The 16,716-nt window shown below is 40.1% G+C and overlaps 2 protein-coding genes across 4 annotated transcripts; one reads left to right on the top strand and one right to left on the bottom strand.

The window, feature by feature from the left end:
* LOC137180968 (tumor necrosis factor ligand superfamily member 14-like) lies at positions 1-6,648 on the bottom strand. 3 transcript variants are annotated; one of them, XM_067586281.1, is made up of 5 exons: positions 5,090-6,648; positions 2,522-2,667; positions 1,238-1,271; positions 1,095-1,151; positions 1-930 (listed from the first exon to the last, which is right to left on the bottom strand). In XM_067586281.1, exons 1-5 carry the CDS (start codon positions 5,178-5,180, stop codon positions 581-583), a joined length of 678 nt encoding a protein of 225 aa, XP_067442382.1. In that variant the 5' UTR covers positions 5,181-6,648; the 3' UTR covers positions 1-580. The 3 variants fall into 3 exon arrangements, with proteins under 3 accessions (XP_067442382.1, XP_067442383.1, XP_067442384.1); XM_067586282.1 differs by having other exon boundaries at positions 2,522-2,774; XM_067586283.1 differs by having other exon boundaries at positions 2,522-2,774; positions 5,086-6,648.
* A 102-nt stretch (positions 6,649-6,750) lies between these two features.
* On the top strand, positions 6,751-15,794 carry mcm2 (minichromosome maintenance complex component 2). The gene is made up of 19 exons (XM_067586279.1): positions 6,751-6,842; positions 8,534-8,727; positions 8,823-8,995; positions 9,090-9,220; positions 9,315-9,453; positions 9,556-9,653; positions 9,894-10,223; positions 10,386-10,520; positions 10,695-10,886; positions 11,008-11,101; positions 11,265-11,343; positions 11,489-11,660; positions 11,780-11,906; positions 12,661-12,773; positions 12,878-13,042; positions 13,450-13,524; positions 14,047-14,229; positions 14,329-14,484; positions 14,954-15,794. Exons 1-19 carry the CDS (start codon positions 6,837-6,839, stop codon positions 15,062-15,064), a joined length of 2,673 nt encoding a protein of 890 aa, XP_067442380.1. The 5' UTR covers positions 6,751-6,836; the 3' UTR covers positions 15,065-15,794.
* Positions 15,795-16,716: the final 922 nt, after the last annotated feature.

Genomic DNA, 16,716 nt, shown 5'->3' on the forward strand with positions numbered 1-16,716 from the left:
GTTTTCTTTTTTAGAAGTTGCTTTACAGAAGTTGGTTTTATGTTTTATTATCAAATCTGATGGTTTTATAATTTATGCTGTCTTGAAACGTGAGTTTTGATATATAAAGACTATTATTATGTTTTTTAGTTCTTGTATGATTTAATTCTAAAAGGAATTTTGGGTTTTCTGTAAAATCAATAATAATTACGAATGTCAACATAAACAGACTTATAAAACTAAACATAATATTCTAAAATTTTACCTCATTGATTCAAAGTTGATTTAAACATAATGCAAAAACCAAAATATACATGCTGAATTCTTTGGTATTAAATGCAACATCTTACCTAAATGTAAGTTACCACAATTATGATTGTGATGAGAGTATAACTACATAAGTCATTTACATTAATTCTTAATGCACAACAATTTTAAATACACATTTTTACTGGATGAAAATTGGCACCTGAAAGTTTTGATGAAGCAGCAGGTGATGATGATGGTGGAGGAAGGTTTCAAACCAGCAGGTCTTTTTGACTGATTAAAATGTATCTCGTCCTCCTCATGAAGCATTAAACCTTCCTATATCTAAATCTATTTAGATCATGAATGCACCAAAGAAATTGTTATATGAATTTTTTTGCAAATTTTGCATGTAGTTCACTTTCACAAAAAAGTAACAGCCTTGACACAGGTGAAACACTCCACCCAGGTAACTGCTTGATACATCTTCTTTGTGTGTTGTCTGTGAGTATTTTGTTGACTTCATGAGGGTTATGTTTTTAGGATACTGAGGAGTGCTGAGCTCAACAGAGTGCTGAATCACGCTGCTGTCTCTGAGGGAAACCTTTGAATAAACATAGTAACGTCCCTCCTTTTGGACTATAAGCCTCCCATCTTTGTAGTCCATCCCACAGCTGTCAGTCGGCCAACCGCCATTATGTACATCTGAGGGGAAAAAGACACAAGAAAATACCAGTAATGAAAAGTTTAGCTCAGTTAAATAGTGGGGCCGGTGCCGCAAAAACACTAACAAAGTGTTGAAGATTCACATTTTTATTTGCAGATCTAAACTGCCTCTGTAATATTAAAAACACAGAAAGTTATCTTACCAGCTACCACATGTGCAAATGGTTTGCAGGACAGATTCAGATTGTGTCCATCTTGTCCTATGTCAGGAACACAAATGCTATCAAATTATTGAATGAAAATGAAGAAATTAACATTAATATATGATGTATGATATATTCTGTACCTGGTGTGGTGTTGGGGGTCTGTGTTGAAACAGCCTGCAATGGAAGATAAAAACAGGTAACTGCTTCAGTGTCTGGATGCACACGTGCAGTTGCACTATTGTGATGGAAACATTTCCTCAATGCTGCACATTTGTCATTAAAGGACGGGTTCACAGTTTTTCAAGTCTGTCTTCCCCGTTTGGGGAACTTTGTGTTGTCTGGAGGGATATTCTTCACTTGGAGCAGTGACAGCAGGGTTTAACTGGCGGAATGATTAATATAATCAATTTAAAAAAAAAAAGTCCTTTTTGAGGAGCATATGTTGCTGACAGAAGTAGCCCCAACCAGACCCCACCATGTCCATCAGAGTGAAATATTGTTTATTTATTTTTAACAATTGAGCACATGCTTCTTAATCGTTTTCTGACTAAAATAAACATAAATAAAATATATAATTAAATGATATGAAACATGCTTTTATTGATAGCCATTATCAAAGCCAAACTATGTAGAAAAATAGAGCTGGCAGCAATTCAGCAACACACACACACTGCTGAGGTTCATGCAGGCTGTGTGTCCCAGGTGTTAGCCTCATGCTGAGGTAAGATCTTGATTATTTATCATTTTCAGATATTACACAGCCTCATTTATGGAATTCATTTATTATTTATCTTTGCATAGGTTGATGTGATGCGATGCATTGAACATCTGTATTTACAGGTTTTGATCACTTGCCATTCATTAAGGTTCACTATGCCATGGCCACCCCAGTCAAAATGTCCTGGTTACACCACTGTTCAGCCATCCAAATGAGACAAATCAAGTAGATATCTTTCAATGTTACAGTCTTTTTAGTGCCAAAGTTCCTCTTTTTGTTACTATACTTCCACTGCAGCTCAACAGGGAAACACTGTCCGAGGAAACACAAAGAGGGAATTTGATGCTAAAAAGACTGTAAATGTGTCAGATATCCACTTGATATGACTAACTCAGACTGCTGAAGCCTCATATAAGCTTCACATCAACTTTTAAATGCATTTTTGCACTAAATGACTATGGTTTTTGTCCCCCATCACTTACATCTTTTAATAGCCATTATGAAAAGGAGGAATGATTACAGTGAGGAAAACCTCTTTCAGTGTTCATATGGACACCTGACTGTTTTAAGACACACTTGAAAATTTGTGAACATATCCTTAAATATTTTAATTATTATGGTGTTCACCTCATACAGGCCTAACTGGCCCTCAGTGTTTTAAGATAAAACTGAAGGTGCAAAAATCAAAGACCAAACTGATACTCACAGGCAGGAGATGGTAGAGACGTTTGATGAAATAGGCCTCTACAGTGAGGCCAAACAGTGCCAAGCCCACCAGTATGAAGAGCGGGGTTCGTGCTGCTCTGAAACACTGTCGCACCTTGTTTGATCTTGAGACGGTGACATGGCCGTCTGCCACAGACACAGAGTGATACTGGACGTCAGCCTCTTCCATTCCTGCTGCAGAAATATCCTCAAGAAGTTGGCTAAAAAGTGTCGTGAAGGGTCAAAGTGACAAACTGAGAGCGAGACAAAGAGGGTTTTTGGGTTTAATGGTTGAATGCTGCTCAAAAAAACAAAGAGACCAGAAGACTTCCTTTTTATAAGCTGATAAGAGTCTGCAAGATGATTAGAAGATAATCATGCACAGTTCATATACTGCTTCATGCGGTGACATTTCAACATTTCCGCTCTAATCTCAAAATCTCTCAGCTTCATATACACACCTGCCATGATCAAAGGTCATGTTTTCACATAAATGTGGACTGAAATCCACTAATGCATATTCAATACATCTTCCTTTTCTTTCTTTAAACTTGTGTATTGTAAATTTCTATTTCAAGGGCATAACTTTCTTCATGTTAACATTGTAATACTGTATAATATTCAGAGAAAATAACTTGTATTTTATTAATGTAACAGTTCAGAGATGTTTAGATATTGAAGGGAAAAAAATACATAAACACACAGTATGTAACATGTAACAAGAGATCAATGAATAATTAACACAGGGTCAAAGGATAAGAACTTGGAAAATGTATTTTCGTTTCAGTGTACATATGCTGAAACATTAAAAATAGGATTTACTGTAATGCATAATTGAAAGTAAACAGTAAAAAAGAATTTATCCAGCATCAAATCAGCTTACTGAGTCTGATTTCAGTGTTGAATCTGCAAATCTGAATCCCTTCAAATCCCTTATTATTGAATCCATTTACATTTAGTGTTTAACATTTGAAGAAACTTAAGTTATAAATAACTACAAGATAACATCTTATATTTTGTATTAAACATGGTGTTGGAAGTGTGCTCTAAAATGATGGGGAAAAAACCACAATGAATGATTTAATGGAACTGAATTTTGACATTTTTACAACTTCAAGGCTATGCCTACAGTATGTACGGAAGCACATTACATTCACCAAAGGAAAAAAAAGTCCTTATCTTATAATTATGAAATAAGTATCTCACTATTACTAGATGTGGGTTTCATAATTATGACATCTTTTTTTGTAATTAGATCTTTTCTCATAATTATGAGATAGAGCCTCAAATGTTTGTTTTTTTTTCCATCAGTGAATGCAATGCACTTCTGTACTTCCGTACATTATACCCTTAAAACATTTAGCATTTGGAAATGTGGACTCGGATGTGGTTTATACTGAAATGGTGGAAAGTGAAAGCAAGTGAAGGATAAAAACCACGTCCATGTCATAAATGATGATTATAGTTATTAAACTAGAGGTGTTGGTGTACTCCTGTCTGTTTTTACATGTCAGTACTGATGTGTGTGAGGTGTACGTACTTCCTAATTGTCACTTGTTCTTTTGTCTTTATATCACATTCCTGGGAAAGTTTTAATTTTATAGTCAGATATAAAACCAGCGACATTTCATAAGTGTGACTGCAGTTCTTGTGGGGAAACATACCTTTCCTGTCAGCTTTATCTTTTCACATCTGGCGAAGCATACGAAGGACTTCAAGTGAACAGCAGCCATCAAACTTCCTCAAATGATTCTAACTTAAAACCACAAATAACTTTCCCACATGCTTCACTTCAGAGATGAGTCTGCTTTCGCATTTTTTAGCTACAACTCTGAATAAAGACTTTTCTTAATCAAGTTTTTATGTGACTGGGATTAACACTGGTATAACTTTATGATGTGCATTACAATGTGAAACAAAGAATCTTAAAAAATACATCAATTATAAATTGGGTGCTTTGAAATATAATTGGAAAATAATAGGAAACATAAAAGAAAATGAAATGCTTGTAAAACAGGAGAATATATATATATATATATATATATATATGACAACTTTATAATATTTTATTTATTGTATATACTTTTACTGCTGCAGAGCATTTAATACATACAGATGCATCATGAAAACAAAACCAGTTACAGTAACTGATTCTTTATCTTTTAAATCTCTTCCTTCCTTCCTCTACACTTATTTATTTTTTTAATTTTCTTTTTTAAAACCTACTTCATGGGAGTTGGTTTTATCTGTTTTATCATGAAACCTGATGGTTTTATAATTTATGCTGCCTTGCAATGTGGGTTTTGAAAAGTCTATATAAAGACTTTTTATAAAATCAATAATAATCACAAATGTAGATAAAAAGAGACTTATAAAACTAAACATAATATTCTAAAATTTTACCTCATTGATTCAAAGTTGATTTAAACATAATGCAAAAACCAAAATATACATGCTGAATACTTTGGTATTAATTGCAACATTTTACCTAAATGTAAGGCCTAACTGGCCCTCAGTGTTTTAAGATAAAACTGAAGGTGCAAAAATCAAAGACCAAACTGATACTCACAGGCAGGAGATGGTAGAGAAGGTTGATGAAATAGACCTCTATGGTGAGGCCAAACAGTGCCAAGCTCACCAGTATAAAGAGCGGGGTTCATGCTGCTCTGAAACACCGTCGCACCTTGTTTGATCTTTGTGGCACCGGAGAGACGGTGACATGGCCGTCTGCCACAGACACAGAGTGATATTGGACGTCAGCCTCTTCCATTCCTGCTGCAGAAATATCCTCAAGAAGTTGGCTAAAAAGTGTCGTGAAGGGTCAAAGTGACAAACTGAGAGCGAGACAAAGAGGGTTTTTGGGTTTAATGGTTGAATGCCACTCAAAAAAACAAAGAGACCAGAAGACTTCCTTTTTATAAGCTGTCTAAGAGTCTGCAAGATGATTAGAAGATAATCATGCACAGTTCATATGCTGCTTCATGCGATAACATTTCAACATTTCCGCTCTAATCTCAAAATCTCTCAGCTTCATACAGATGCCTGCCATGAAGTGTGTGTGGACCAAAATGGACCAAATGTGGACCGAAATCCACAGACACATCTTCACTACATCTTCCTTTTCTTTCTTTAAACTTTATTTCTTTAAACTTGTGTATCATGCAATATGTAAGAACTGTGAAGCTATTTACATGTATTAATCGCTTTCTATTGCCAATGGGTGAACAGATTGTATCTTTACATCTTTGGGTTTTTGACTGACAGACAAAACAAGTCACCTGAATTAGTCATTTTTCACTATTTTCTGATATTTTATACATTATAACACAACAACAGCAAACAAACATGATATAAACTAAAACAATTCAGGTCTTAGATATTGAGTCCCTCCTCAAGACCACAAGCACAAGATGGAAGATGGAGGACCTGTCAGAGTTGATATTGTTGTTCAGTGGTTCAAATTTCTAACAAATTTGTGATTAGTAAAATGATGTAGACCCAAATAATATGGAGTAAAGCTGTGCTCTCAGGGACCCTGGGCAATTTGCCCGGTTGGTAATCCAGCCTTGCTCCTACTAAGATATATAGATAGATATAAACTACGGTTAAATGTGGGTTTAAATGATGCAGGGTTAGCTAGTCATCCTGAATCACTTGATAGGATAAATGTATGTAACTGCCCCCAAGTTCAAGCTAAGTCATTAAAATATTTTGACATTTGACAGAAAAAGAGAAGAGAGATTAAAATATAAAGAAAGCACAATTGATCATTTACATCTTCTAGGCCACATTTAATTTGGAAATGTGGACTCGGAGGTGGTTTATACTGTAGTGAAAGAAAGTGAAACTAAGTGAAGGAAGAAAACAACGTAGCAAAAGCCAACAGTATCCTTTCAGTAAGGCGAGTCTTTAAAAAGGAGGCAGTGAAACGGATTTGAACGCGCCCCAAATATTCCCGGGAAAAAGTATTACGTCATAAACCCCGCCCGTCAACGTCCGCCTGCTACGGCACTCTGAGAAGGATGCGTTTGTTTTATTTTGCTGGCTGCACCGCTTTCAATCACAGGCGTCACCGCCAAACCTGCCGAACAAGCCTCGTTGGTGCTGAAATTAAAACCAAACGCATTGTGTTTTATATTCCCGCCTCTTCAAAGCGCACCGACCAATTATGAAGCGCAACGTCATCGGGTTATTTGAATATTCATTGCATTTCGCGGGCTTTCAGTACCACGTGGTGGTTTCGCGCGAAAAGCGACTCCCGGCCGGAAGAAGAAGAAGTTTCTTTACAAGAGGCAGAAACAGACAGACGTGCAGCAATGGCGGTGAGTTAAAACGATTAAAAAGCAGATTAATACAGATTAAAATATATTACTGTCATGTTCATGTGTCTGCTGAAGGAGTGAGAAGTTAAATTAGGCAGTCTTACGTTTGTAGTTTGAGTTTCTTACAGTAAATAAAGTTGTCAGCATCACAACAATGAAGACAGAGACGGGATGAGGTTTTTTTTATCTGACTGAACCATAAACCAAAATGCTTTTAAAGTTAAATCTGCACAGAATTAAAAATACATTTTCTAACTAATGTTCAGCACTGCGAGCATGAACAATAATCTGTGATGTATCTGCTTTGTTTGTCGTCTTGCTGACTCGCCATGTGGCTGCTAAATTAACGTTAGATTAAGTGTCAGATTAGATGGATTACAGAAGCGGCTTTTAAGCAGATAAAATAACAAAATACAGGTGGAAAAATAACAAGAGACGTCACAGAATAAGAGATAAAACACACGCATAACATCTTGAAACTTAAAACTTTCATCATTAACTCTGTTTCCAGCTACATTTGATAAGTTCTCACATCTATTGACCCTTCAAAGAAGTTTAGTTGGCGATTTATTCTAATTCAAGTGTTTGAGCCTCAATATTTGATCATTTTACCTCCTGTAGCTGGATTTGTCTCCAGCAGTAGCTTCATTTCTCGCATCCACATCAGTCATAACTCATTTTCTCATTAATATATTGTATTTAGTTTAACCTGGAGATCTGTTAACATGATAAACAGTCATTTAAAGAGATACAGATGTGCAACACAGCCAACATGATATATTACCTTTTGTTGAGATTGTTTGTCTGGTGTTAATTCAGCTTCTTATTGATTATTACTGAGACCACAGTCTTGTATTGTATTGTAATGTGGTCACAATGGAGTACAGAGACAGTGCTGCCGTAAAGAAAGCTATTATTTGTACATTTATTAAACCTTTATTAAGCTGACAACAATCAGCGGTGGAAAACTTACTCTCATCCTTTTAAAAACTGAGTAGTTGATCAATCGATTAGTAGATTAGCAGACAGTTAGTCATTCTAAATACTTTTTTAAAGACAAAAATGTCCAAATTATCTGGTTCCAGCTGCTCAAATGTGAATATCTTCTGGTTTATTTAGTCGTCTGTGATACAGCGATCAACATTTTTCTCTATTTTCTGACATTTTATAGACCGAACGACATAAAAACACAATTGCAGTAAATATGAAGCATTCAAAACCTACAAGTTACAAAATACAGAATTATAATCAGCAAAATGTATGTAAATATCAAAAGTAAATGCACTCAGTATCCAGAATGTCAGATTATGTCTGTAAAAGAAATTTCTGTTTGACACATGTAACAATAACAAAGTAGAAACAGTAAAAGTATCACAGTTGGTTTATTATTACTGGTGCATTAACATTTTAATGTTATAGTTTGTTGAGTTTATCATGTTTTATACATAAAAATTTAATCTGCAAACTATTTGTAACTGTCAAATTAAATCAAAAGTTCTGTTCTTCCCTTTTAAAACTAGTAGAATTATAAAGTAGCATCAAATAGAAATACACAAGTGAAGCACTGAACTGAAAACACTAGATACTCTTTAACTTGAAACAATATAAAACGTACAACGATGGCTCCCAGTCGAGTAGATAACGTCATGTTCCGGTATTGAAGTAGTCGGCGATCCTTGTTGTGTCGACAGGATTCCTCCGAGTCGTTCCACATGGCCACCAGCCCCAGCCGAGGCCCCAGGAGAGGAGACCTGACCTCCAGCCCCGGCAGAGACCTGCCGCCCTTCGAGGATGAGTCGGAGGGGCTGCTGGGAGAGGGACCCCTGCCCGGAGAGGAGGAGGAGGACGGAGACGGAGAGGAACTGATCGGGGACGGGATGGAGAGGTGAGGATGGAAAAATGACCTTGTATTGGAAAGAAGGGATGTTGTTTCAAATGATGAGATGATAACAACTCCTCTTCCTCTTCCTCTCCGTTCAGGGATTACCGTGCCATCCCGGCTCTGGATCAGTACGAGGCTGAGGGTTTGGACCTGGATGACGAGGATCTGTCGGAGCTGTCGCCTGGAGCCCGAGCCGCCGCCGAGGAGGCCATGAGGAGGCGGGACAGGGAGCAGGGCGTCAGCGGGCGGCTGAGGAGAGGACTGCTCTACGGTGAGGAAGGAGAGAGCGGACGGATTCGGAGAAGGAGACGTGACTCCTCTTGTGAAGTTGTTATTGATATCGTTCATTTTTCGTTGTTATGTAGATAGCGAAGACGAGGACGACGGGCGCCCCGCGGCCCGGCGAAGGCGGTTCCTGGAGCGGGCGGCAGAGGGCGTAGTAGACGGAGAGGAAGAGGAAATGATAGAGAGCATCGAGAACTTGGAGGACATGAAGGTTTGTGTAATAAAAACAAAAAAGATGCTTTTCAGCTCTGATTGGTCTCCAGCTGCGTTAGAAGCTCTGACATCATCATCTCCTCCGTCCGCAGGGTCACACCGTGAGGGAGTGGGTGTCCATGGCGGCTCCTCGGCTGGAGATCTACAACCGATTCAAGAACTTCCTGCGTACGCACGTCGACGAAAACGGCCACAACGTCTTCAAGGAGAAGATCAGCGACATGTGCAAAGGTTGCTCCGCTTTTCAGCTTTGAAATATGAAGATACGAACACGCTGGTGAATCTTTGTCACGGATGTTTAACTGATTCCTGTTTGTTTGTTTTTTTAAACAGAGAATAAGGAGAGTCTGGTCGTCAACTATGAAGATCTTGCAGCCAGAGAGCACGTGTTGGCCTACTTCTTACCTGAAGCTCCAGCTGAAATGTTGAAGGTGAGAATACTTTAGTTCCCAGCTGATGGGAACCGCCGCGTCGTTGTGAGCGAGTCGCCAGTAACATATCGATGCCGGCTTTGTGGGTCATGTGACCTTCGCCTTGCATGTCCGTCGACTTTAGCGTCTTTTAGAAGACCGGCCTGTTAGTTTCCCATCTTTGGCTACTAATCACTGAATGAGCTCCATCAAAACAAACCTGTCTGTGTTCTGATTGTGTCTCTGACTGTTTTTCTGCAGGTTTTTGACGAAGCAGCTAAAGAAGTGGTGCTGGCCATGTACCCCAAATACGACCGCATCGCGCACGAGATCCACGTCCGCATCTGCAACCTGCCGCTGGTCGAGGAGATCCGCTCACTCAGGCAGCTCCATCTGAACCAGCTGATCAGGACCAGCGGCGTCGTGAGCAGCTGCACCGGCGTCCTCCCTCAGCTCGCCATGGTCAAGTACAACTGTAACAAGTGTAACTTCGTGTTGGGACCCTTCTTCCAGTCCCAGAACCAGGAGGTGAAGCCGGGTTCCTGTCCCGAGTGTCAGTCCCAGGGACCCTTCGAGATCAACATGGAGGAGGTGAGAGGCTCGGGCACGAAGAATATGAACATTTATATATTTATTATGCAACAAAGAGTGTTATACGTTCAAATCCTTTCCACCTCTTGTCATGTATCGACCAATGTTCAGTCTCCTCGTCTCAGTTAATTAATCAATTAACCAATCGTCTCCGTCCTGCAGACCGTTTACCAGAACTACCAGAGAATCAGCATCCAGGAAAGTCCCGGTAAGGTCGCCGCCGGTCGCCTCCCGCGCTCTAAAGACGCCATCCTGCTGGCCGACCTGGTGGACAGCTGCAAGCCGGGAGACGAGATCGTGAGTAGAAATAAGATCATAAATACACATCTCACCCTTTTAAAAAGAGGAATAAAACGCTGGAGACGTGTTACAAGAACATCATGTGACTTTCTTGCATTAAAAAAAGTTTTAAAAAATCACAAATCCGATCAAAAATTCTTCCTGATGCTTAAACCTTTATTTCCGTCTCAGGAGCTGACGGGTATCTACCACAACAACTACGACGGTTCTCTCAACATGGCCAACGGCTTCCCAGTGTTCGCCACTGTGATCCTCGCCAACCACATCACCCGCCGAGACGAAGGCGTTGCCGTGGCCGAGCTGACCGATGAAGACGTCAAAGCCATCGTCGCCCTTTCCAAGGACGAACGCATCGGAGAGAGGGTGAGGAGTCGACGCACAAACCCTCACATATATATAGAGATAGATAAAGGCTGCTGGCTTGTGTTTATAATATTACAGATGTTTCCTAAACTTTCCCTCCATTTTTCTCTCACATGTGTAGATTTTTGCCAGCATGGCGCCGTCCATCTACGCTCACGAGGACATCAAGAGAGCTCTGGCTCTGTCGCTGTTTGGAGGAGAGCCCAAAAATCCAGGTAAAAACCCAGAAGAAGAAGTCTGGTGGCAGTTTTTCATCTATTTTCTTGCATCATATAACAGATTTTTCTCTTTATTTATCGTCAGTCCTCACAGATACAGTAACAGTAACGTGTGTTTCTGTCAGTCTGTGATCTATAAACTCTCTCTTCTCTCCTCCAGGTGGTAAACATAAGGTGCGTGGAGACATCAACGTGCTGCTGTGTGGAGACCCGGGAACCGCCAAGTCCCAGTTTCTCAAGTACGAAGCAACACTGAAAGCATGAAAACACATAAACCAAAGCTAGAAACACACCGACTGTGAGAAGATGTGGAGATAAATACAGATACTGATGTGTGGAGAAATGAGTCATGGATCTGAACTTCAGGCGTATTTTTCTCCGCAGGTATGTTGAGAAGGTGGCGAGCCGCGCCGTGTTCACCACGGGTCAGGGGGCCTCTGCCGTCGGTCTGACCGCCTACGTGCAGAGACACCCGGTCAGCCGCGAGTGGACGCTGGAGGCCGGAGCGCTGGTGCTGGCCGACCGCGGCGTCTGTCTCATCGACGAGTTCGATAAGGTGAGCGGAGACGCCGACCCGGGGCTCAATAATAATAATAATAATAATAATAATCATCCTTCCTGTGTTCGGTCAGTCTGAAGATGGAATAAATGAATAAATAATCTCCGTCTCTCCAGATGAACGATGCAGACAGGACGAGTATCCACGAGGCCATGGAGCAGCAGAGCATCTCCATCTCTAAAGCCGGCATCGTCACCTCGCTGCAGGCCAGATGCACCGTCATCGCTGCCTCCAACCCCATCGGTACGTAACAAACATGGCAACACCAACGTTATTACACATTCAAAACAAATCATTTAAAATGATCAGATTTTTGTTGTTTGGCAGCTTTTTGTTGCCTTTTTATTTCAATATGCTGTAAAAAGCTTGAATAGAGGTTAAACTTTGGTCAGTGTGGTGCGTTCAGGTGCTGCTGGGAAACTGACGTGTGTGCTGAGAGTTGGTTGTTGAACAGCAGCCTGTTTTCAGGTTCCCCTGACCTCTAGAAGTGCTACGGAGAAGGTTTTTTAATGTTATTCTGGTGATCTACACGTGGCTGTAATTTGCCAGGAAACGCATTATTGCACCAACAATAGGCGACACAGAAGACAGCATGCTAGTAAACATGGATGCTAACAATGCAGGATTTAAAAATATATGCTTTGCAAATGTTTTGTGAGGAAGAAAATTCATTCAACACATTTGATTTGAAGTCAATTAGTCAGTTGACAAAAAAGTGAATCAGCAAATATTTAGATTTTAATTTAATGTTCTGGTAAATATGACCTAGTTTCAGCCTCTCAGATGTTTTATATGATAGTAAACTCAACGTCTTTGGTTTTGGACTGTTAGTCGGACAAAACAGGCAGTTTGAAGACGTCACTTTCAACTTGAGTTGATTGTAACGAGCACATTTCATCAACCAGAAGATTCATTGATAATAAATGTGTTCATGTTTGCTCTCAGTCTGTACTGATTACATGTGAATAAAACACTCGCTGTGCTCTCGTTGTTTCAGGCGGCAGGTACGACCCCTCCCTGACCTTCGCTGAGAACGTGGACCTGACGGAGCCCATCGTGTCTCGTTTCGACGTGCTGTGTGTCGTCAGAGACACTATCGACCCCGTACAGGTACAAACACCTTCTTACCTCTCCTTGATACAAGCCTTTGTTTAAAACCGAATCTTTAATGAAAATAAATTAAATCTCTCGTTTTCCTTTTTTTTACCGACCAGGACGAGATGCTGGCTCACTTCGTGGTCGGCTCCCACATCAAACATCACCCTAGCAACAAGGAAGGGGGCGTGGCCTTGGAGGAAATGGTTCTGCCCAACACGTCAGATGTGCCGACTATTCCCCAGGAACTCCTGAGGAAGTACATCATGTACGCCAAGGAGCGGGTATGAACTCACACACACACACACTCACTCTCTCACACACACACACACACACACACACACACACACACACACACACACACGCACACTTATACACCACAGTCTTGTCTGAGAGTTTTCATATTTGTGTATTAAATGAGTTTAAAGTATTTTAACTTCAAACAAAAATGTAAAGTTTTTGTTAAGTTTGAGTGACGATGGGTAACTTAATCCAGACTAGATGTGTTTAATGATGATGATGCAGAAGAAAATAAACATTTTACCACTTTGAAATTGTTTTGTGTCTTTAAAGCAGATATTTGTCAGTTGCTTTTAAGTTTAGAAGCAAAAATTCAGTTTAAAGTCATGAAATGTGAAGTTTTGTGCGTCTCAGGTTTTTCATGAATGTTTTTTTTTTCTGGTGTGTGCAGGTTCATCCCAAACTGAACCAGATGGATCAGGACAAGGTGGCTCGAATCTACAGCGACCTGCGTAAAGAGTCCATGGTGAGTCTGAGTCCTTCTGATGATCTAACGATGTTCTCACCTCCAGTTAAATCAGTCAGGAAACCGAAAGAAAGACTGAAACTGATTCTGAGCAGCGACTGAGAGATTTTAAACCAAGAAAGAAATCAAATTGATACAATAACATTTACAGAATAGACATCATTTGTAGTCATATTTGACCTTTTCTAAGCTCTCTGGAAGTATGTTGCTGCTGTTTCTATGACGACAAAACATTCATGCGGAGCTGCATCGATTAGAGAACTTTATTCAGCAACTATTTTAATAATAAATTAATCATTTACATCATTTTTTAAGCAGAAGTTCTTGATCTTACATGATTGTGAAGTGAATATTTTTGGGTTTTGACTGTTTGTCACTGAATGATGTCACTTTGTGCTGTAGGATGTTGTCATTTTTCAGAGTTTTCTGCAGTTTTATAAACCAAACAATTAATTAAGTACATATCAGAGAGAAGTCGTTAGTTTCAGCCCTATGTTCACACTGGTTTGGTCTCACTAACAGGCCACAGGCAGCATCCCCATCACGGTGCGTCACATCGAGTCGATGATCCGCATGGCGGAGGCTCACGCCAAGATGCACCTGAGGGACTACGTGGTGGAGGACGACGTCAACATGGCCATCAGGGTCATGCTGGAGAGCTTCATCGACACGCAGAAGTTCAGCGTCATGAGGAGCATGAGGAAGGTGCGTTTAAAGAGGATCAGAGTTTCACGGAGACGTGAATCCCAACGTCAGTCCTGATGTTTTTTATTTAACTCGATGCCGTCTGTGTTTCCCGTCCAGACGTTCGCTCGCTACCTGGCCTTCCGCAGGGACAACAACGAGCTGCTGCTCTTCATCCTCAAACAGCTGGTGGCCGAGCAGGTGTCCTACCAGAGGAACAGATACGGAGTTCAGAACGACACCATCGAGATACCAGAGAAAGACCTGAACGATAAGGTAACGACACAAGAAGAGAGATGGTGAACATGCTGAATATATCATCATATCTGCAGCTGATACCAGCTCAACAAAATACAGTTCAAACAGTAGCGAGAGACTGGATATTAGTAGATAAAAGGATGTTTTTGTGCTAAAATGCTAAATGTTACATCACATACAATCAGATTATTCTCTTGATTGTTTGTTTATGATCAAATAAGACAAAGAAAAGCAGCTCAAATGACTCAATGATTAATCAACTATCAAAATAATTGGATATTAATTTTCTCTCGCTACACTTTAACATTCAGTAAAGTTTATAAAAGCAAACAGCGCCGTGTGTTATTACAGGTTAGAGTATGAATGTTTTTTTTACAGTTTTTATATAAAAGACTCAGACACAAGGTAAGTTAATGATGACACATCCTCTCCTCTTCCTCCACCTTCCTCCTCCTGCTCTTCCTCCACCTTCCTCCTCCTCCTGCAGGCGAGACAGATCAACATCCACAACCTGACGTCCTTCTACGACAGCGACCTTTTCCGCTCCAACAAGTTCAGTCACGACGGCAAGAAGAAGCTGATCCTGCAGCAGTTCTAAGAGCCTCTTCGGCCTCCCTTCATCATCCTCTTCCTCCTCCTCCTCCTCCTGCTGCCCCCTAAACATGAACTAAATTTCAGGACCAGGAATGGGTCGTTGGGTTTTCATCATGTTGGACTGAGATGTTCTCTTGTTTGGGTCTAAGAGGGAAGATGCCCGGAAAAACGTTGAAGTTGTGGCTCATCGTGCAGCGTCTCCAGAGGGATGTTTGAGCATCTGTGGTGACGGGAAGTAAATGTTTCACAGTGGATGAAATGTACATTCAGAGGGTCAAATTATGTTTTCGCTACGTCACCACAGATGAAGAGTTTGTTTCCAAAATAAGAGCAAAGATATGGAATTTTAAAAAAAAGGAATCAGACTAATTTACAAATGCTAAATGTTTTGGAAACGTCTCCTCCTGTTCTCTCTTCCCGGTATCGTCTGTATCCGCCCTCAGGTTGGGCTGATTGTAAATAAATGTACATGTTTGTGTCTGTATTGTTGAAGATTTCCTCTGTTAGTAGCTGTTGTTAAGATATTTTTCAGACTGTTCAGTTTCAGGTTTGTTGGTTCAGATGGAGAGAAACTAGCTGGAACTGTATCGTCCATACTGATGACAAAAGAGCAGAAAAAACGTGTAAAGTACTTAAAGAGGTAAAAATAAATCAAGTTTTGCTGTTTCTACTGTTGGATTTGACTTGATGTTGGATTGTAGGTCTGTTTTGATATTAAACTTGTATTTGTTAAACATTGGCCTTCAGTCTACTTCATCTCCACAGGGACTCGTTAATGAACACCGATCTGATTGTGCTTTAGCAGCTAAATGTGTTTACTGTCAATAGGTTGGCAATTTGTCAATTTCCCAAATTGCCAACCTGGAAACAAAAGTTTGTGAGGAAGCTTTTAGCCGGAGTGTTGGCGAAGGTGACGGGAGGCAGATTCATTCAGACCAGTGTAACCAAAGAAAACCACAAGTGTCTCCAATCATGAAAATAAATCAGTCTATCCAGACAGAACTGTATTTCTCACGGGGTTGTCGTCTCCCTGAAAGCAATAACTGGTATATGACAGTGTTACTTGTATCAGTTAACGTTGTTTACACACATTATTCACAATATAATCTTTACTATAAGCCATTAATAAGTACAAAGCACATTAATACTAAGATATCCACTCTATGACTGCTGAAGCCTCATATAAGCTTCAGATGAACCTTTATGGTCTCCATCATTTACACTGAAAGCACATTTGAAGGGGATCTTTTAATCGACAGACAGACTTAAAGTCCCCCTCCGGTTTCTCTGAGCTCATTAAAAATCCAATTTTAAGGGGGGCGGGCCTATGAGCATGATTTGTGACATCACAAATAGTTTGAAAGCCAGTCCTGGTCCAACATTCAGAGACAATATGCAATTTTACAATTTACAATTTAATGTAGCAGATGCTTTTATCCAAAGGAACATACATCTGAGAGCTGATACAACACAGGCAGTGATCTAGTCAGGAGAGAACAACACGAGGAAGTAACATTATGCTTAAATCTGAGTCCAATAGGACGTAGATGCCAACAGGTAGTGCACAGATTGTATAGAAGCAGTTTTTTTTCCTCTTCCTTCGGTCCATCGAGTGCAGAGGTGTTTGCAGAAGAACCGGGTCTTTAGGAGACATCT

The sequence above is a fragment of the Thunnus thynnus genome, chromosome 4 (genome assembly GCF_963924715.1).
Source record: "Thunnus thynnus chromosome 4, fThuThy2.1, whole genome shotgun sequence".
Classification (NCBI taxonomy): domain Eukaryota; kingdom Metazoa; phylum Chordata; class Actinopteri; order Scombriformes; family Scombridae; genus Thunnus; species Thunnus thynnus.

What these genes read in the sequence shown, in the direction of transcription:
- mcm2 (XM_067586279.1), top strand. An exon ending in ACCTGCGTAAAGAGTCCATG is followed by an intron (nt 13,525 to 14,046) that starts GTGAGTCTGAGT and finishes TCTCACTAACAG; the next exon opens with GCCACAGGCAGCATCCCCAT. An exon ending in TCATGAGGAGCATGAGGAAG is followed by an intron (nt 14,230 to 14,328) that starts GTGCGTTTAAAG and finishes TTTCCCGTCCAG; the next exon opens with ACGTTCGCTCGCTACCTGGC.
- LOC137180968 (XM_067586281.1), bottom strand. Translation starts at nt 5,180, where the DNA reads ATGAACCCCGCTCTTTATACTGGTGAGCTTGGCACTGTTTGGCCTCAC. An exon ending in TTCTCTACCATCTCCTGCCT is followed by an intron (nt 2,668 to 5,089) that starts GTGAGTATCAGT and finishes TGTCTGTGGCAG; the next exon opens with ACGGCCATGTCACCGTCTCA. An exon ending in GACCCCCAACACCACACCAG is followed by an intron (nt 1,152 to 1,237) that starts GTACAGAATATA and finishes TTCCTGACATAG; the next exon opens with GACAAGATGGACACAATCTG.